A 21126-nucleotide genomic window follows, 5' to 3' on the forward strand; every position below is an offset into this window, starting at 1 on the left:
TGAACCCGATACGTAAAAATACCACCTCTCCCTGGACTGAACTCTCCAACCTCCGCCCTATCTCTCTTTTGCCCCTCCTGACCAAACTGGCTGAGAAACTTGTCAACACTCAGATCTCTAGCTTTATCGAAGCAACAGGGGGCCTGGACCAATCCCAATCTGGGTTCAGGCCCAACTACAGCACCGAATCTGCACTCCTCTCCGTGACCGATAACATCAAGATGTCACAGGATAGAGGAGGCTCGATGATTCTGGTGCTATTAGACCTGTCAGCTGCTTTCGATACTGTTTCTCATAAGATCTTGCTGAACCGGCTAAAAGGAGTGGGCATTAGAGGTCAGGCACTTGCATGGTTGGAAAGTTTTCTCTCCGGTCGCTCACAATCTGTCAGCCTGGGCCCCTACCATTCCATCTCCAGGGCGCTCACTAAGGGGGTGCCACGGGGCTCATGTCTAAGCCCCACATTATTCAATGTATATGTGGCCCCCCTTGCTGAGATTGTGAGGAAGTACGGATTCACTCCAGTGTCGTATGCCGACGACACTCAACTCCTCTACCCTTTCCATGCCCCTGACCCTAATGTTAGGGAAAACTTTGCGGAAGGCATGAGGGCCATCTCCAACTGGATGGCTGCCAACTACCTCCAGTGCAATGTCGGGAAGACCGAAGTGATGTGTTTTGGGAAAGCCAGCATGCTTTGGTCCCCTGATTGGTGGCCCCAAGATTTGGGACCTGTACCCTCCCCTAGACCCACCATCAAAAATCTGGGTGTGAAACTGGACCAAAACTTAACTTTTAAAGAACATGCAAACGTAATTGCAGGTGCTTGTTTCCACACCATTGGATTACTCAGGCGAGTCTTCCCCCTGTTACCTGACACCTACAGAACGTCCCTGGTTCAAGCCCTTGTAATAAGTCGCCTCGACTATTGCAACGGGCTTCTGATACAAGCCAATGAGGATGCCATCAATCGTTTGCAGGTGGTCCAGAACACGGCGGCAAGATTGATTCTGAATGCCCCCCCTAGAACATCTTCTGGACCCCTGTTGAAAAAACTTCACTGGCTCCCAATACGCCAACGGGTTAAATTCAAAATTTGCTGCACTGTACATAAGTGTTTATTCGGAAATGGCCCCAAATATCTAGCCAAACTACTCCAGCCCTACAAACCAGAACGAGAATTACGGTCAAGTAACCTACTCCTGCTCAAACCACCATTCATTAAAAAAGCCAGACAAGGCGGCCGAGCCCTCTCATCAGTGGGGCCGGCCCTGTGGAACAACTTGCCGCTCAGCTTAAGACAGATCTCCAATCACCTCACCTTTAGAAAAATGCTAAAAACAAATCTGTTTATGGAGACATAACTTTAGGACTGCTGTCTATACAGTATCTTTGCCGCCTGTTGTTGTCAAAGCGCGGAGATAACCCTTTCGGGCTCGATTCTTGCGCTGTAGAAGTATATAAATAAAATAAATAAATAAATAGTTGCCACTGCCAAACTGTGGAATAGCCTTCCACTTCACATCAAGGCCATCCCATCCCTCATTACATTCAGGAAGTTGGTAAACACATGGCTGTTCAACCAGTAAGCACTCCCTTTAATCCAATGTCCCTCTATCTTTTAGTGCAGAGACACCTCCGGGTAGTTGTGCGTTGTAGAAATCTCATAAATAAATAAATCAATAAGCAACCCCTAGGATGCTTCAAGACCGTAAAATGTACAGTAACTTCTTCAAATTGTCTTCAGATATCCTTATGAAATGTACAAGGCAGAAGTCATTTAGAATATGTATGTCTGACTTTATAGATGGCTAGAAACTAGATCTGCTGATTCTAACTGAAACATGACCATATGCTGCAGTAGGTACAGTACACAGGCTGGACAGACCACTTAAACGAGGCAATGGATTAGCACTGATCTACTGTATTCAATTATCCCCCAACCCGGCCCTACCCCTCTTACCTGCACAGGGGCCACGGTTGCTGAGCAAGCCTCCCTAGCCTCCCTAGACTATACTGACTGGCTTAATGTCACTTTTAATAGGTTAGCTCCACTTAAATCAGCCTCTTCTAATAGGACCACACCCTCTGCACCTTGTTTTTTTGAGGCACTAAGATCTGAACAATAAAATTGTAGGAGACAGGAAAGACGCTAGCGTTCTCAGTATGGTAACTACGAGAAACACCCCCATAAACAGGGGCTATCAAAGTACAAATGCCTACTGACAAAAGAAAAAAGTAACTAATTTACCAAACAAATAGAACTAGCAAAAAAATCCACTAAGGAGCTATTTCAAGTAGTAACTAAATTAACCACCTTATCAAGCAGCAAAGTAGCTACCTGCAGTCAAACCTTTTGCGACACACTAGCTCACTTCTTCAGGGATAAACTAAACCAAATTTGTTCCAAGTTTAAGGCCCCAAACAACTCCGACATCACTGATATAGCTTCTCAGGCCACTTCTGTCCAGACTTCCTTCATTGAATTCCTCCCAGTCACTTCAGATCGGGTAGCAACATTTATTGTTACAGCTAAGTCTGGCTCTCCTTTAGATCCATGCTCTGCCTCTGCCTTAAAGCTTATACCCGATCTTATAGGTATTAATCTCTTGGCCATTTTTAGTTCAATGTTTATTATGGGAGTTTTTCCCTCTTTGGAAAAAATCCTCCATTCTCTCGATTATAAATAAATCCACTCTGAATACGGCTGATCCCAATTATAATAGCTCTATATCCCATCTTCCACTTCCTGCAAAAAATATGGAGAAAATAATGAACACACAGCTTGCCCAGTTTATCAAAGCCAATGGTTTGTTGGACCCTACATGATTTTGGTGCCAACCTGAGCATAGCACAGAGACAGATACCCCACCATCTATTTCTTGGATACACGTTGCATTTAAAGGTGTGGAACATCTTCGTAACCAATGGTGATGCCTCAGTCAGGTCTGCATTTCCTGAAAGCCTTCCACTAGAGAGCTGCCATCTTCAGGGCATCCGTAGGCCTGCCTATATGAGGCTAGGCCTTTTCTGCCTGAAACTGCCATGATGTATTTGCCCCGCAACCGCTGAGAAGAAATGCCACCTCAGTGATGATAGGCTGTTCACAGCTGAGCCAGGAGAGGACCCACAGCTTCATTGTTAGAGCCATAAGAGGGAATTCTTCTGCATCCTATTCAAGTATATCGAGTTGGATTCAGAGTGTACCCTTGTATCAGTTCATAACCTTAGCCAAGGGTTGTATACAAGACTTTACATCCCTTTTAAACCGATATCTAATTGTCAAACTCACAACAAAACACAAGATTTCAACAAGCATAAATATCTAAGCCAAGCAGGATTTTTCTTGCTAGCTGTTTAAAGACCTTTTGAGCACAATACTAAGAGAGTGAGCTTTGGGTCAGCCCTCTTTGGTCATTAACTGGTTTAGGTCAACCTCCTTCAGACTTTGTTTGATGTTTCCTTCACATTTTGTGTTACTCACAAGAGTGTTGCATAGTTTTACATTTCTCAAAGATGACTGGCAAACAAAGTAGTTTCTCTGGCCTCCCAACTGAGTAACTCTAGGCTCCTGCACAGGGCACAATGGCGCACAGTGGCCCCTCAACACCACTGCTTCCTTTTCCCTCTTAGAATGGGGTTTCCCAATTAAGGAATTGAAATCCCATCAAAATATGTTTGTCATGTATCCATAAGAGTATAGAAAGAGTTCAGAGTGGCAGGGCTCATGTTGATATGTGGTAAGAGTGTGTTTTACACACAGGGCACTGACAAACTCATACTAACCCCTATAACACCCTACACATATAAGGTCCTGATGAAAGCCAGTAGAATAAAAGGCCTAGCTGAAATGAAACTAGTTGACCGCACAGGACATCGGAGGCCATAAGACTACCGTGCACGTCCGATAGCCTTTGTTTTTATTGACTGCCTGGGGTCTACCATTAAAACAATCATTGGGACACCCAGGAAAGTATTTTAAACCTCACTCAGAGGACACTCACAGCACCATCACGAACCAAAATAACCCGCTCCGCAGTAATCTGGCGTTGAAGCACACCTGAGGTACACTCAGTACCTCAGGTGGGGCCCGATGATGAAGCATGCTACCAACTAGGTTGGTGGGTGAGGGCCTTCATAAAACCTAACGGTTTTTCTCCACCCGCAGACATACAAACAATTTAAACCAGAGCTAGTTCTCATTGATTGCTAACATATAAACTGGGGAAACGGACTAGCCTCTCTAGTTCTAATCTCTCTTTTTGATTACATCACTGATATGTGGTAAAGCCTTCCTTCGCCCAGACTCATGATCTTTAATGACCAAATCCTGCAAAAATACATAAGAGCATAAGGTCCATGCAGACGTGCACAAGCGTCAGGAATAATTGCCTCCCAGCTAGAATTTTTAAAGCAGCAAACACCTAATGGGCAGGGATGATGAGCTCAGAGTTTGGTCAATGTTGGTTGCACAATATAATCCCAGAGATGTTAGAAATGGGGCTCTTTATTTGGCAGAGGTATTCACCTTTGTCCAAGTAGGGACCCTTGCTTCTAGTCAGAGTAAGGGAGTTACACACTTTGGATAACCCCTCCTCACCCCCTTTGGTAGCATGGCACCCAGGCAGGCTTATCCCAAAGGCAATGTGTAAATATTTATACTCAAAACACACTGTAATACAGTGGAAACACCACAAATGGACACCACACCAGTTTAGAAAAATAAGGTATCTTTATCTAAACCAAAGAAGACCAAAATGAGCACTGACTGCGAGGTGCACAGTGTCAAGCACGGAGTCACACTGACCCCGAAACAGCAGTACCTTGGAAAACAAAGTCTATGGATGATACACGGCGTCATGGAGGTGAGGCAGTGGTGCTGAGGTCAAGGCTGGTTCCCTGGTTGCCATGCAGGAGGCAAGGTATCATGTCCCTGAGGAGGTGACATGTCTAGTCTAGAACAGGGGAAGATGGCAGCAGCGAGGCATAAGTTTAGGTGAGGCGATGCGAAGTCAAAGAGTACGTGAAGTCACCCTTGTCAGTTCTCAGCTCTGTGATAATGGGATGTAGGCGCAGGCAGTGATGCCATCATTGCGAGGGTTGGCGTTGAGAAGAATGATAACTAAAAGCGTCATAGGGTGTTGGAGCTGCGGTGCAAGTAGGGCAGTGTGTCATGCACTTTATAAGCAGTGCCCCTGGCCTCGGTGCAGGATCACTGCAGCATCGCTGCTGGCTTCAGAGTTGTGATTCTTGCATTCTTTAAGTTTCTTCCTGCTCCCAACAGCAGGAACAACCTCTTTAGGCCCAAAAGTGGAAAAGCCACCTCCGGGCAGGTCTAAACTTCCAGCATTGGAGTTCTGGGGAGCCGGTGGTGAAGTCTTTGTGTCCCTGAGACTTCAGAACAGGAGGCCAGCACACACAAGTCCATGGAGATTCTTCAAGCAGGTTCACAGTCTTTGTTCTCTTCCTTGGCAGAAGCAGCAACTTCAGGCCAATGCAGCATGGCACACAGCAAAGCGGCAGTGATCCTCCTTACAGCTCTTCTCCTTGGCAAAAGGTTCCTCTTGAGTCCAGAAGTGATCTTATTTTCTGGGGTTTAAAGTCCACTACTTATACCCCATTTTGTCTTTATTCTATCTGTGGCAATGGTCTCTGAGCCCAGTCCAAACCAGTTCTGCCCTCTCTGGCATAGCTTCCCTACAGGAGATGGAGAATGCATTGTGCAGAGGAGACACTGCCTATTGAGATGCAAGTGAAACTACTCCCACCACTCTAAATTCAGCCAGGGTCTATTAAGTGCAGCTCTGTGTCCCCCAGGAAAAGCAGGACACACTTCAGCCCTCCTTGTGACTGTCTGCAGTGAATGCACATCCCTGGCCCGTCACTCCAAAACCGACAGTCAATACACAAACCAGAAAATGAATGGTTGAATAAGAAAATAGCTACTTTCTAAAAGTGGCATTTTCAAACACACAATTTAAAAACCATCTCCCTAAATAGATGTGCTATTACATTTTGAGTTCAGAGAGCCTAAACTCCATTTCTCTTTCTTGTCCCAGTGAAAAGTTATGAAAGTAAGATGTTACAAAGTAACTCCCATGTTAGCATATCGGACAGATTGCCTTTCAATAGTGAAAATGAAATACACAGTATTTCACTATCAAGTCTTGTTACACACACCAGTACATGTCCTACCTTTCACATAGACCGACCCCTGCCCCTTGTGGTACCTTGGGCCTACCTGAAGGGTGTCTTACATGTAAGAAAAGAGTAGGTTAGGGCCTGGCAAGTGGGAACACTTGCCAGGTCGACATGTATTATCTGCATGACTGTGCATGAAGATAATACAGTGGTAGGCTTGAGGCACATTTACAGGGCTACTCATGTGGGCGCGCAACCAGTGCTGCAAGCCCACAAGTAGCATTGATTTACAGGCCCTTGGCACATACAGTGCATTGTACTAGGGACTTACCAATAAATCAAATATTCAAAACTTGGATAACAAATCATAATCATAATTTACACAGAGAGCATATGCACTTTAGCACTGATTAGCAGTTCTAAAGTTCCCAGAGTCCTATAGCCAGCAGAAATAGGTAAGGGAAAATAGGAGGAAGAAGCAAAAAGTTGGTGGATAACCTTTCAAATTGGGCCATTTCAAACAGCTGGTGAGTCTCAGTCCTGGTTCCCATACCTAAAAAGGGATCCCATGATAACCCTGCCAACTATGACTAATTACTTTACTGGACGTTGACGGTAGGGCATAATCTAAGATCTTACTTCACAAGCAGGAACAATGGAAGAGGGACTAGAGGATAATACTGTTGTCCGATGTGGGACAGAAGACAATATAATGGCACTGGTTGCTTAGCTGACATGGCAATGAAGAAGAACTCCCCTACCCTGTATGCTACATTTAGTGACTTCACAGTTTAGGAAGAGGGGGACCCCTATATAATAGTATACACTTGCTATATATAGGGAAAAATGATACAGCCAAGTGAATAAGCTACTTCCCCACATCTTTTGACTGTGTGAACAGGGGACAGCTGTGGCATAAGCTCAACAAGTGGGGGTTCCAGCCTCAGTACTAAATGCCATTATTAGTCTTTATTCCTACACATGGATACAAGTGTGGATTACAACCAACTGGGTAACATCAGATAAAATCCCGACCTTGAGGGGAGTGAAACTGGGGTGCATCTTGGCACTGAATCTTTTCAACTTGTACTTTGCTGACATTAACAGTCATCGAGCCACCACAAAAACCTTTCCACCAAAATTAGCAGGAGCCGAGATCTGCCTCCTCCAATATGCTGATGATACCATTATATTTGATCAAACCCAAATAGGCCTGCAGCGCTCTTTAAATGTCCTTGTCTAGTACTGTCTAAGGAACAATATTGAAATCAACAGAGGGAAAACTAAAATCTTAGTTGCTCATAGGAGTAACACCAAAAAAGGATCATGGCATCTGGGCACCAAAATATTGGCCAGGGATTAAATACTTGGGAGTACACTTCATTGGTCGAAGCAGCTATAAAGATCAACTAGCCTAATGTAAGCAAGTTACCTTAGCATTAACAGTTTCGTTCTGCGCATTAATGAATGGACCACAAGTAATTGCACTATGTCGAGTGATAATCTCCAAACTAATGCCAACATTGGTGTATGGAGTCTTCCCTTTCAAAGATTGCTTAGAAGTCTGGTTAGATTGTGCTCAGAACCGAAGCTATTGTGCCATTTTCTGGCTGCCTAATTGTACACCAGCAGCATACCTGCATCGTGAATTCAACTTGCCAAGACAGAATTTAATATTACATTTGCACTATATTGCCTCTTGTGCAAAGGCAAGGAGTGCTGAGATTGATACGCTAAGACACTTGAGCTCAAAGCAGGCCTGATTGAGACCGTCGCAGCTATAACAAAAAAAACTTGAATTCTACTCTTCCAATAAAATGAATCAGGAGTTTCTGAATTTCTGTACTTACCCTGGAAAATGTTGATGAAACAGAGCTTACTACCTTAAGGTGTGGAATGAAACCATAGAAATGACATACTTTCAGATTAATGGTACAACAGAATGGTCATGTCGCTTTGGAGAGTGCAGTCGGTGTCTTTAATGCACAGCATTTGAATCTGTGCCCCTTTAATGCCACTTAGAGGATATTGTCTTTCTCCAGTCCTCTTGCAACTATATTTAAGAACTTGTAAAGATGCACTTGCTACTTGTCAGTCCGGGAAATTCCCAAAAATAACAGCCTGCTACCTTAAATGTATTTGTCAGGCAGCTAAGCATTTGAATAATAAAACCCTGTAAGTAGAAGCCCAAGCTTAAGACTCTGGAAGAGACTGGACTACAACAGCACCAATGAATTAATAGACGAAGTAATTACCAACTATTTAACGATTTCACTCTTTGTTTTAGAATGCCCATTATTCTTAGAAATAATCACAGCTGTTGAGTTTTATAGTACAGCACTTGACATTTAAGATATGAACAGTCATTTCCAGTGAACCGCTATGGCTTTGAAACAAGGGACTGCTCTTATTAAAGAGCCAAGTAGAAAAGAAAACTTTTTAGCTCATCATTTGATGGAATTGAATCACTTGTTCACGCACTTAGTCCCTTTAGAGCTACTGGCAGCTGAAAATTCATCCTTAGGCTATGGGTTGTGCTGGCTAAGACAATGTACTCGATTTTACACGAGGAAATGTGACATTTTATTATTGGCTTCTGTTTTTAGTACCCTTTTGTGGTGTACTGGGCTTGGCCTAACAAATAACAAATTGGAGACCACACGTTACTGTGCTGGTGGTCAGTACACTGCCTGCCACGCCCAGGGCCCTGGGCTATTTATTGATTACAGAACGTGCCCTCCGTCTCAACGTCGGGCCAAACCACCAAACTCACGCTTGAGGGGGGGTGGAGCATTTAGGCAATTATGGTCGTGGGCCACCGTGGTTGCGCCCACCTACGGCAACATTACATTCCTCCTTTACCCCAAAGTGAAAACAGGATAAACATAACATAACTTCTCATAACTTTCGACCACAGTCTCTGGAAACGGCAAAGATGCAAGAAAGGAACAGTCTTACTTTTATGCAGGCTGAGGTACAGCACTAACTCTTTCAACGTGTGCAGCGGGCCACGAAGTCTCGGTACCTTTGGGATAGCCTCGGGCAGGGGCGCAGATTGTACTGGCTTTGGCTGCGCTCACCTGGCGGGGTTTGAGCTGGTTCTTCAGAGTCTTTGGCCTCGGCAGTTCCTGGGTGGTTTTGGGCCACTTGTGACTCATGTCTGCTCAGGGCTGGTGCGGCTGATTCTGTTTCTGGGCCTTCCTCCTCGCTGGGAGTGTCCTCTTCCTCTGATTCTCTTGGGCCTTGGGTCGGTCTTGTGTAGGGCTCTGCAGGGTCGGGGAAACCATCCTCTTCTCCGCTCATGACTCTTTTAAAGAACAATATGTTTCTGGTGACTCTCTCTCTCCCTCTTGCCGCCGTGATCATGGTGCCATTGACGTTGGTGACAGTCCATGGGTCCAATTGGAAAGGGAGGCGGAATTCCCCCCCGGGATGGCGGTCTTTCACAAGCACACAGTCGCCTACTTGGATGGGGCTGTCTGCCGCTCTTCTTCTCCGGGACGCCTCTCCGTTAAATTTTGTTCGCTGTTCCATGGATCGGTTACAGGGAATTGGAGCCGATGCCCATATGGGATGGTGTGGGAGAGTGTCCATAACTGACCTATTGAAGCATAGACGGCTTGGAGGCATCCCTGTGGTGCAGTGGGGTGTCAGTCTGTATTCTCGTAAGAACTGGAAAAGGGCCAGCTCTAGGTTCTGGCCGTCTGTCATTGCAATCTGGATAGTCTTGTTTAGAGTTCGCATCAGCCTCTCGACTTCTCCATTGGCTTGAGGCCACCTAGGGGTTATTTTCCGGTGTTTGATGCGGTGTGATTGCAAGTATTCTGTTAGTTCACAGCTGTTGAAGGGGGGTCCATTGTCGGTGCGTAGCTCTTCCATGAGGCCATGGGTTGCGATGATCTTCTCTAGCTTTGGGATTACCTCGGAGGCTGCGGTGGAGGGCAGGATCTCGATTTCGGGGTACCTTGAGAAATTGTCTACTACCACAAACATGTATTTCCCGCCGGGAAGGCAACCAAAATCTGCGCTTGCGCACGCCCACGGGGCCGTCGGTCCTTCCTCTGTGATCACAGGCGCTGGGGGGTGGCAGGCCGGTTGCTAGGCACACAGGACATCGTTGGATGACTTCTTCGACTTTCTTGTCAAGCCCCGGGAACCAGACTTTACTCCGAATGCGATTCTTTGATTTTACAATGCCCTGGTGTGCGCCATGGGCCAGAAGGACCGCTTGCTGTGTGAGACTGTCGGGCAGCACCAGGCGAGGGCCCCTCAGGAGACATCCTTCCGGAGAGATAGACAACTCGCTTCGGACTTGGTGGAGTGCTCTTAGCGTCGCCTGGGCCTCCAGGGTGCGGAATGATGCTGGGCTCTGGAGTGGTTTCCAGTTCCCCGACTGGATGGCCTGAATGGCGATTTGTAGGCAGTTGTCATCCTTGGTGGCTTGTGTTACGTCTTCTAGGGAGATCGGCAGAGGTCTCGATCGCTCCACGATCATTCTGACGTATTCCTCCGTGGCGTCGGCTTCCGCGGCTTCTGCTTCAGTGACCGGGTGGGCATGCCTCGACAGGTAGTCGGCAGGGTTTCTGGTGCCTGGCCGATACTCCACCGTGAATTGGAATTCCTGGAGCTGGAGCACCCACTTCTCGATGCGAGGGGGGGGTCGTGAAGATGATCCTTGGAAAAGCAGGATAAGGGGTTTGTGGTCTGTGATTACCACAAATGGGTGTCCGTACAAGTAGATATGGAAAGCCGGCACCCCCACAAGATGGCAATGGCCTCCCTCTCGATCTGCGAGTATCGTTGCTCTGTTGCTGTGAGGGTTCTACTCGCATATGCAATGGGGGCCCATTCCCCGCATGGTTGTTGTTGAGTCAGGATGGCTCCTAGGCCGGTTGGGCTGGCGTCCACCACGAGCTGTGATTCGTAACGAGGGTCGAAGTAGGCCAGAGTTGTGTCTGCTGAGAGTGCCGCTTTGGTTTTCTGGAAGGCTTGTTGCTGTTCTGGCCCCCACTCCCAAGTGGCTGTGGATTTCGTGAAATCACGGAGAGGGCCGGTGAGGTCTGACAGGTCTTTAATGAAACGCCCGTAGTATGTGACCATCCCAAGAAAACTGCGGACGGCGGTCACCGATGTCGGGGCAGGAGCTTCATGGATGTCTTTGACTTTGTCAGGGTCCGCTCCTACACCCAGGTCAGAGAATTTGTAGCCAAAAAAGCTAATGTCTTTTCGTAGGAACTCGCACTTTTCTCTGTGGAGTGTTAGACCCCGGTCTTGAAGCATGGTGGAGACAGCTTGGAGGCGTCGGATGTGTTCATCCAGAGTCGCCGCATGGACCAAAATATCGTCGCTCACATTTAGCACGCCGTCCAACCCCTGCAGGACATTCTGAATAATGTTCTGAAACACCTCTGCTGCGCTTGATATCCCAAAATTGAGTCTGGTGTATCTCCACAGGCCTGCGTGAGTGGAGAAGGTCATTATCGGGCGTGAGTCCGGGTGCAGTGGGATTTGGTGATATCCTGACCTCAGGTCCATCTTCGAAAACCACTTTGATCCTGATAGTTCGCCGATGATGTCATCTATGGTTGGCGTCAGATGGCGCTCCCTCTTGATCGCGAGATTGGGGATGCGCATGTCCACGCAGATCCGCACGGCATCCGGTTGCTTCAGTTTCTTGGCTACCACGATGGCGAATCCCATGGAGTGGGCCCGCTTACCCTTTCGATGATTCCGGCTCTCTCGAGCATTCGCAGTTCAGCTTCCACTTTGGGTCGTAGGTGGAACGCGATGCGTCGGTGCCGAAGGGCCACTGGGGCGACCGAGTGATCTATGTGGAGGTGAATGGCGGGTCCTCTCAAACAGCCAATCCCTTCGAACAGTGATGTGTGTTGTAGCACGAGATGGTCGAGGCTGTGGGCTTGGACTGTGAGGGCGAAGTGTATCAGTCCCAAGTCTTGGGCAGTTCGGCAGCCAAGTAGGAACCCGGATCCCTCTTGTGACACGTAAATTTTGGTGTGTAGTTGATGGGAGTCATGTGACACCGCTGTACGGAAGACTCCGCACAGGCGTAGGGGCCGACTGGTGCCGTAGGCGTACACCTGTACTCTCGTGGGATGGAGCACTGGTGGAGTGTCTAATGTCCGGTATACACTGGCCGCCATTAGGTTGATCATTGCTCCGGTGTCAATCAGGGCCGCCACAGCTTGATCCTGCACGTTTACTGTGCACATAGGTTCTGTGGATGGCGTAGCTGCCATGGTGTTGAGCATTCGTACGACGTGGACGGAGGCTTTGTCCACATCGTCATCGTCCATGTCACTGTGGTGGAGGCGTTTGGCATTGGCTCTATCTGTCTGACTCTTCGGGGCGGGCCATTGAGCTTTTTCCTCTGTGTTGACAGGCACACGCTAGCAAAATGGTTGGCTTTTCCACAGGCGCTGCAGATCTTCCCTTGTGCAGGGCATGCTCCATTGTGGGGTGTTGCTCCTCCGCTCCACACGCAGGCACGGTCGTGAGAGGAAGGAGCTGGGCCTGGTCTCCCTCGCCGGGGTTGCCTCGTGCGTGTGTCGGTGGCACTGGTTTTGATGGCGCACACTGGTTCAACTTTGACTGCGACTGTGGGTTTTGGTTCCATATGCGCGGCTCTGGCTTTCGATAGCTCCTTGGACTGCCCTAATGCCAGGATGTCGCGCATGGGCATGTTGTCTGTATCCAGGACTCTTTCTCGCAGTTTCGAGGAAGCGCAGCCTTGTATGAATTGGGCGCGGATCTCGTCGTCAGCGTCCGGGAGGGTGCATGTGCTGGCTAGCTTTTTAAGCCTCAAATAGAAGACGTCTACCGATTCTTCTGGGAGCTGGCGGGTCTGGCAGAGTAGGAACCTCTCATAATCCGCACTGGCGAATGGTTCGAAATACTCCGTTATGGCGTCACGTAGCGTGGTGTAGTTCCGGGGCGGGCCTCCTTCCACCACGTCCTTTGAGATGTCGTGGATTGCCTCCCCTCCAAGGTGCAGAAGCATCGCCCGCCGTCGCTCGACAGCGATGTCCGCTGCCACAAAGTAGTTCTCCAGGCGTTCCACCCATTTCCTCCACCTGGCTGCCTGTGACGGAGGCGTGCCCGTGACTGCAAAGGGCTCCAGCAGGGGCACGGCGGTCATGGCCATTGGGGGAGGCGGGAGGGCTTGTTAGCCGGAATTGCCCTTTCACCAGATGGCATGGGGCTCAGGAGCATGTTGGGGGTGACTTCTGGCGGCTTCGGAATGTCCCAGTGACGTTGCACGCGAGATGCGTGAGGAACGGCAGTGTCTCCACACGCGGGATGCGTGGGAAATGGCAGGGAGGCCGCAGAGTTGCACGCGGGAGGCGTGGGGATGCACCCGTCCGAGGCACGTGGCAGGCCCAGCGTGCTGGCGCGTGGTTGAAAGCCGGGGCAGGCATCTGTAGGGGCGCGGCTGAGGCGCCGGAGCTGCTGACACGCACCTGAGGCTGGGAGGCCGAGTCAGCAGGGCGGAGCGGTGGGGCCACCGGCAGGCGGGCTCACGTCTCCGGAGGCACCTGCATGCAGAAGCGCAGGGAAGTAGCGGTGAGTCCAAAGGCTGGGGATGCTGGTGCGGCGCGGCTGGACCGTCGCTCGACAAGGCTGTCTGCTGGGTGGCCGGGAGCACTCCGTCGGCAGGGTGTGTCGAGCACGCTGAGCGGGGCACACCGCAGGGGCTGCAGGTGCGGGCTCGTGAGAGGCAGAGCGGCGGAGAGCGTGGCACGCGATGGGGTGGCGAGACCACCCCGTCGCCAGTGTGGTGTACTGGGCTTGGCCTAACAAATAACAAATTGGAGACCACACGTTACTGTGCTGGTGGTCAGTACACTGCCTGCCACGCCCAGGGCCCTGGGCTATTTATTGATTACAGAACGTGCCCTCCGTCTCAACGTCGGGCCAAACCACCAAACTCACGCTTGAGGGGGGGGCGGAGCATTTAGGCAATTATGGTCGTGGGCCACCGTGGTTGCGCCCACCTACGGCAACATTACACCTTTTCCTTTTCATCTTACTGTAAGAGTTTTAATTAACTGAAACAAATAAAGGATTATTAATTCCTTGGTGGGAATGTACGATATTGAAAGAAAAGTGTGTCTCTGCTTATTGCATTCTTAATCATTGATGCTTGTACCCCCATCTGTGCTAGGCTTTTATGGGTGAGAAAGCAGCTGGTGCCCAGCATAGACTGATCAGAGTTGGCTGAGACTGTAGGGTGTACAGGGTATGACTGTACTTGCAAAACAGATAGTGATTGATTTTCCAAGAGTGGATGCAACTTTATGAGTAGGCAGGCGTCTTCCATGTCTATTTTGTGCTTGTAGTGGAGTACAAGTGCAGGCTTAGTTATGCATGACACTGAGGTTGTAATTACGTTTAGATACATAGGTTTTATGCGTACCTTCATAGAGTTTGTCTGCCCTCAGGCCACTGGTCTAAGCTGTATGTGCTCTCCTGATAAGGGGTGCAGAGATTTCTCAGGTTTTTAGTTTGCAAAATGTGGTGTCACATGTGTTATATTTGCAGTCCTCTTTCAAGCTACAAGAGAAATTGTTGGTGGACAATGCACTGACTGTTGCTGTTGACCTACATTTGTATAGGTTTCAGAGGTGTCACCTTGCCTACCACATATGTGCCTTGTTATGGGCAGAATAGTGACCACTGTTTCTGTATATTTTAGGTTGCCTACATTAAATCATCTGTTGGGGTAATTGCATGGTAACAGAGTGCAAGGTTCCACAGCGCTCTGAGTATGTGTGTAATTTAATATAATGGAGGTATCTAGTGTGGGTGTTTATTTGATTGCCTCTTTATTTGTGGCTTATGTGTGAAGTTTCCAATGGGCCTGAGGGATTTCTTTGAATGTATGTTTATTGTTAACCAGGTATTTATATGATATTGTGTGTCCTTGCTTACACCAACATCGGGGCCTTTCCTACTTAGCGCTTTATATAGGGCGGAATGGGATGTGGCGCAACTGGTATTATGTGTTAATGCTCACTTGAAAATGGGGATGTGATGCGTTTGTGTATGTTTTATTTTCATCTTACCACATTGCCGTTTTGGAAGCGAGAACTGGTTTTGCTCTTGCTCTAAGAGGACATTGTGCTCCCGTGTTGGTCTTTGCACATTGCATCTGTAGTTTGTCATCTGTTGTAGTTATTTTCATGAAAAATGTTAACATATCTGTAAACGGATACCTTAGTTTCGTGCAATGTTTGTGGGTATGCTTGTTTATGCAACAGGCGTGATTATAGGTGTCTCACTTCTCTTCAATCCCTGGGATGTGTCTTTGTGATATTTCCATGTGCTTCACATGGACTTTATTATTCATTCCTTTCTATAAGCTGCATAAGTCTACCTTTGTGCTTGTCAGAGTTCATCTTCCAATGCTTTGATAGTCTCAGACTTTGTATCATGGATTTTTCATTTATATTTTTATTTCGATTTTCACAAGATTTGTAGCAAAGGAAAATACAATTCCGGGGGCCATATTATGTATTATGGCGCACGTTCCCTGTTTGCGCTTGGTGCACCTTAAAACAGGTGCGCCTGGCGCAAACAGGGAAAGTGCACCCTATTACATAGGATGCGCTGCCCTGGGGGCTGCCGTGAACTTATGTTGCCCTGGGGGCAGCGCATTCAAGTGAAATACAGAGTGGCTTTGAAGCAGCTGCTCCATGTCTCACTGTTCAGGCGGCAACCCACTAGCACTTTGAAGGGGGATTAGAGATCCACAAGCAAGCGGTACAGTCAGTGACCTGTAAGAGGATTTCTAGGGGGTCCATAGGACCCCTTTTACCCCTGAATAGAGTGTCATTCAATGGACACACTTACAGTGCACCACACTTTTAGGTGGCGCACTGTAATTGTGCCTCCTGACAGCTTCTTTGCCTCTGCTCCCGCGTCTGTAATACGACGTGGGCACACAGGCAAAGGGATCCCCTAATTTGCATGGGGCATACCCAGGAACGCCCCTGCATATATCGCTGGCACTTTACGTGAGCCAGTGCTATCAGTATTACAGAAGGGGCCGCACAAGCAACTGCGTCCCTTCTGTAATACCAAAGTTCCCTGGGTTTGCGCACAGCGGTTGCAAACGTTTATTGCGCCCCGGGACACTCTCTGTGATACGGCCCCTGAACATTTCTGTCTATCCAGCTTTCATGTAGCCTTTTGCATTACTTGTGTCACTTTTTAAATTTTTATTTACAAATCTCCCCCTGATATTCGATAAACAGTCCCCAAAAAGGTTTGGGCGCAGAAATATTAATTCCTTTATGGTGGAATCCAACAGGTTAAAATAGAAAAACATTTTATTCAATACCATCTTCTTATTGCATTGATTTGTGCTCTGCTTTCCTCTCTTTTGTTTGATACTCATGTGCAACCACTGGCTGGGGTCATCAGGGATCATTTGTCATCCCCTTGCTGGTACAACAGGAGAGGAAGGATAATGGGCCTGTTCATGGCTGTCTATTTTCAATAAAAGCTTCGATGAGGGACAGAAATTGCCACTGGCTAACTCAAAGAAAGAGGAAATGTTTCCTAATAGAATTTTACTGAGCTCCCCACAAATTAGGAGGCCAGATTTCTTGAACCCTCTGCTCACACTATCATATCCCATCCTCCCTGATGATACTAGAATCTGGTGCTGAAAATATATTTTAAAAGTTACTACGTTGGCCAATAAAGCATATTGGGATGTACCAGAATAGCTAAGTACAATCTCCATGAAACATGAGTTGACTAAGGTGCTCCGGTCAGCCTTACTACATCAAGTCTATTGCTAAGATTTAAGGAAAATAAGGTAACAGAAAAATTAGAGAACCCTGGCCGATCAGTGGTAGAACAATCTACAATTCTATCTTAGTTAGTTGGAGGAATGCACCTATGTAAGGAGCGGTTTAAAGACTATATTATTTCTAAAAATGTATGGCCATTTACATCTCCTATGAGAACCAGCTTCTTTTTGTCTGACCACCCCCATTTTCTGTTGACTGGTAGTGCTGTTTTTTAACTCTTCACATTGCAACACTACTGGCCAGTCCCCATTGTATGCATTGTGATCCCTAAAACATGGTAACATTGGGTAAAACCCGGTTACATATTTAACTTTCCCCTAAGGCCATAACATCTGGTGCAGGTAAAACACCAGCAATATAGAAGTTAAATTGCCCATTTGTTAAGCGCTACGCTGCTGCACAAGAAAGCATCAAAGTGGACTAACTCACACATTTTGCCCGCCACTCAGCTGTCCAGGAAAACTTGGCTCCAGGCATACATATATAGCTTGATTGCTGAAGTTGTTAAGCATGCAGGTGACCTTGTTAAATAACCTCTTTTTTTAAAAAGAAGGGACCCTACTTTAGAATTCCTAGTATCTGAAAGTTGAAATATAAGACTTAATTTTTGGCATTTTCTTATAGTGACTATACCCCTCTATGATAAAAGCTACAGTACAATAAAAAATGTTATATCTGGAAACAGTGATGTACAATAAGCTACAGAATCCATTCAACCACTGTTTCTAATATTTATTCCATTCCAGTTTAACGGTGAAGTTGGATTTTTTGGTAAAGCTATAGGAAAAGTAACTTCTATAAAGTTATATTTTTCCTGCCTGAAGCTCCAGTGGGATAATTAGCATTAGCCTACCTGCAGCTGCCCTCTCTGTCAGTGCTTTCCCCTTACTAAGGTATGAACATTGCTCCTAGAGCACAGAAAATAGCTTGGACCCATTGACAGGGAGGTCTGGGTGTGAGGTAAGTGATTCATCTCAACTCAGGAAATGTAATTGGGGAGAGCTGACGAACTTCTTCAACTTGTGATTGGTGTGAAACCTGCGCATTTAAGTGAAAATATGACCTGTTCATGATGGTCCTTTGACCCTAGGGCACACTGTAGCCATCCTGGCTCCTTCCCAGTGGGAGGGGGAGTTGGTCCTAGAATCAATTTGATTTATTTGAAGAGGAAGGGGCAGCTTATTTCTATAGACACACCCCTGATTGGTTTGCCAGCCTCCTCCAAGGGAAAGACAGTACTGCCATCTTTATTGTCCCTAGAAATGATGCAGTGTGAAATAATGTACAGGAGGGTAAAATATATGTACTGCAAAAAGAGGAAGGTTTGCCCATTATTTGGGAAGTGCCCAGGAGTCATGCCCACCCACTGGCTAGTGAATTATACAAAAGTGTCACCTCATGCCCAGCTCCTCTAAACATATCTGGACTTGTGTGGAGACTTGAAGAGCTAGACCTTCTCCCACTTATTCAAGACAAATAAGTGGACTCCAGGGGTGAGTTGGCTGACCTTCTGTGTGGCTACAGGGGCACCAGAAGCTGGAAGTAGCCTTTTTCTGTAGTGAACAAATAACCAGTGGCAAGAGGACTTGGATTGGACTGCGCTGGTAGCCTCTACTGGAGTGGCGTCTGGACTCTGGGTGCTGTTTGTGAGTTCCTGGAAGCCTTAGAAGTGACTAAGAGGAGCTACTCCAGAAAGTTGGAAAAGTTAGAAATTCCAGACTTCTGGTAAATATGGCTCAACAAACCAAGACTCTCTGTCGAAGGGACAGACTCCATGGGCAAGAACATCAGGTTTGTCCCACGCTGATTTTTTTAACACCTGAAAGAAAACTTCAGCAGATTCTCACTTATCAAATAGTTGGCTTCAGTGCGACTTGCCCAGTTGCAGGTTGAAAGTTTGCCCCACTGGGGTATTGTGAGCATCAAAAAAGAGACTATATCCTAAAGTGGCAATATTAATCAGGGGAAGGCTCAAAAAGTATTTGGCTGAAGAGAGAACTTCAGCAGGTTTAAAATTTGAATTTTTAGCTCTACCTTTTTCCCACTAATTACATTGAACTCAGTGGGACCTCGACCAACATGTATCCACCTTCAACTGAACTTATCAGACCTATCCTTCAAACTTTCCTCAACTGAGAATTTTGACTTCCAAAAAGAAGTATAAGGGCCTGATTTAAAGTAAGGTGGGTGGCCTGCCTTCCATCAGGGTGGTGGAGGTCATTGCCTCCACTACTCTGGTGGACCCCTACCCTCCATATTTTGAGATCTCCGCCGGCTCTTCAAAAATCTGTGTGACCTCAGATGAGCTGCTGTCATGCCGGCTCCTTTGAAAGTGCTGAATGTTTGGTGGGCAGCCACCATGTTACAGGCAGCTGCTCCTCAAACCTTTTTGTTTTCCTAAACCAAACTCCCAAAGTGGGAGTTTGTTTTTTGGATAAAAAAAATAACTCAGACATCATGGGAGCTGCCTCAGCACTTCTGCTCGATATAGACCTGGCGGTCTGATGCACCTACACTGACATTAACATCTCTTTTGTACAATCAGTGTAGGATTTCCGATGGTGGAGCCTGCAGGGGCACTGCTATCAGAAACATGACGATCTGCCTGACTCTTAATAGAGTATTAATGAACCATCATATGCCATCTATGATATTTCACTACTGGAGAATGGTGAGATAAATCGAGCACCATCAGAAATTAGAGAGTGCTCTTCCTTTGAATTATGTGTTGTATTTCCATGCTCTAATGCCCATGATGATTTCTTGTTCTGTTATAAACACAATGAATAGACAATAAATGAGCCAAGCTGCATGATAAGATGATAAGTGTGTGCCTGCTATTTTATAATTATTTAGTTAGAAAAATCTCAAATTAAAATGAAGGTAAATCCCATAAGGCATCAGGTTTTTCCTTCAAGAGCGTCCAAATTTTGGTGGTAGAGATGGGACTGTTTGTTGTGTGAGTTCCCAGTGTAGGATGGTCCTTGACTTTGCTATTCTAGACAGTGGTGCGGTATCTAAGGTAGGTGAGATTTAGACAAGGCAGTCTGATGCAGCTACCGTGACAGCTCCAAGTCAACCCTTTGTGGTTTGTGGTGAAAGCTTTTGAAGGCCTCAAAATATGCCAAGAGTTAGCTTGTTTCATCAAAGTAGTTTCTGTAGACACTGAAAAAAATTATTGAAGTTGTATAGAGTTCTTTTAGCTTTTTCATCATAGTCTTTGTGAGTGGGATAATGAAACATAGTTCAAATTTGACTGGGGTTTGTTCTGTTCTTTTGTCTTGCAGCAAATCTCAATCCCTGACAAACGCCTTTGGCTTTGGCGACTCCTCCTTTTTCCGCTCAAGTGTAAACGAAGACGAGAACAAGGCTGAAACAATCCGAAATTTGAGAAAATCATTTGCCAGCCTCTTTTCAGACTAGGTTTCAAGCCTATCAGTCAGATCTGCTCTGAACACATCATATACTACAATACGAAGCCAGTGTTTATTTCATGTCCTGTGGTCCTTTTGTAACCATTCGTTTTGTGCTGCTTTGTTGTTGAGAAGCAATATGGTACTGCTGATAAGGACTATGTCATGGTAAAATCAACTGATTACTCAGGATAAGGAGGGGAAGCACTGCCATCACTTCTGCATCTGCAGCTTGCCTTGATGGGGGGCGGGGGGAGGTGGGTAGTAAGAAAGGAAGGGGGTGTGACTGTGATATTGTGGCCTTAATGTGTGTCCTATGCATTTCTTTTTAAAAATGTGTCGTTAACTATATTGATGGTGTGTCCATGCTTGCTTTAATTGTTATTGCATTCCCATGTTATATTTACCTTTAAAACTGTGTAAAACAAGACTGGTGGCATTCCCCCATTCCTTACAAGTTCACGTTTCAAAATTGTTCTCACTCTAAACAGAGTAAGACCTTAGTTTTTGCTATTTACCAGCACCCCTGCTTCCAGTTACTTCTGAGCAAATTCAACAATGCATTGCTCAGCAAAAAAACACCACCTTTCTTTAGCATTTCACCCTTTACAATATATTGCAAATGTTGAAAATACCTTATAATACTTATAGATATCATTTTAGTAAGAAAAACCTCACCAAATATATCCAGGAGTGAATCTGTTCTATATTTTATTTTATTTCCTTATGATCTA

At 46.6% G+C, this 21126-nt stretch overlaps 1 protein-coding gene across 1 annotated transcript in view; it reads left to right on the plus strand.

Annotated features, from left to right (window-relative positions):
• The window catches only part of SYN2 (synapsin II), a 1078985-nt gene extending 1058172 nt beyond the window's left edge, over positions 1 to 20813 (plus strand). Inside the window, exon 13 of the mRNA XM_086938961.1 lies at positions 20267 to 20813. Within this exon, the coding sequence (XP_086795087.1) occupies positions 20267 to 20402 (136 nt within the window). The 3' untranslated portion in view covers positions 20403 to 20813. The remainder of the gene's footprint in view (positions 1 to 20266) is intronic.
• Positions 20814 to 21126: the final 313 nt, after the last annotated feature.

The sequence above is a fragment of the Lissotriton vulgaris genome, chromosome 9 (genome assembly GCF_964263255.1).
Source record: "Lissotriton vulgaris chromosome 9, aLisVul1.2, whole genome shotgun sequence".
NCBI classification, from domain to species: Eukaryota; Metazoa; Chordata; class Amphibia; order Caudata; family Salamandridae; genus Lissotriton; species Lissotriton vulgaris.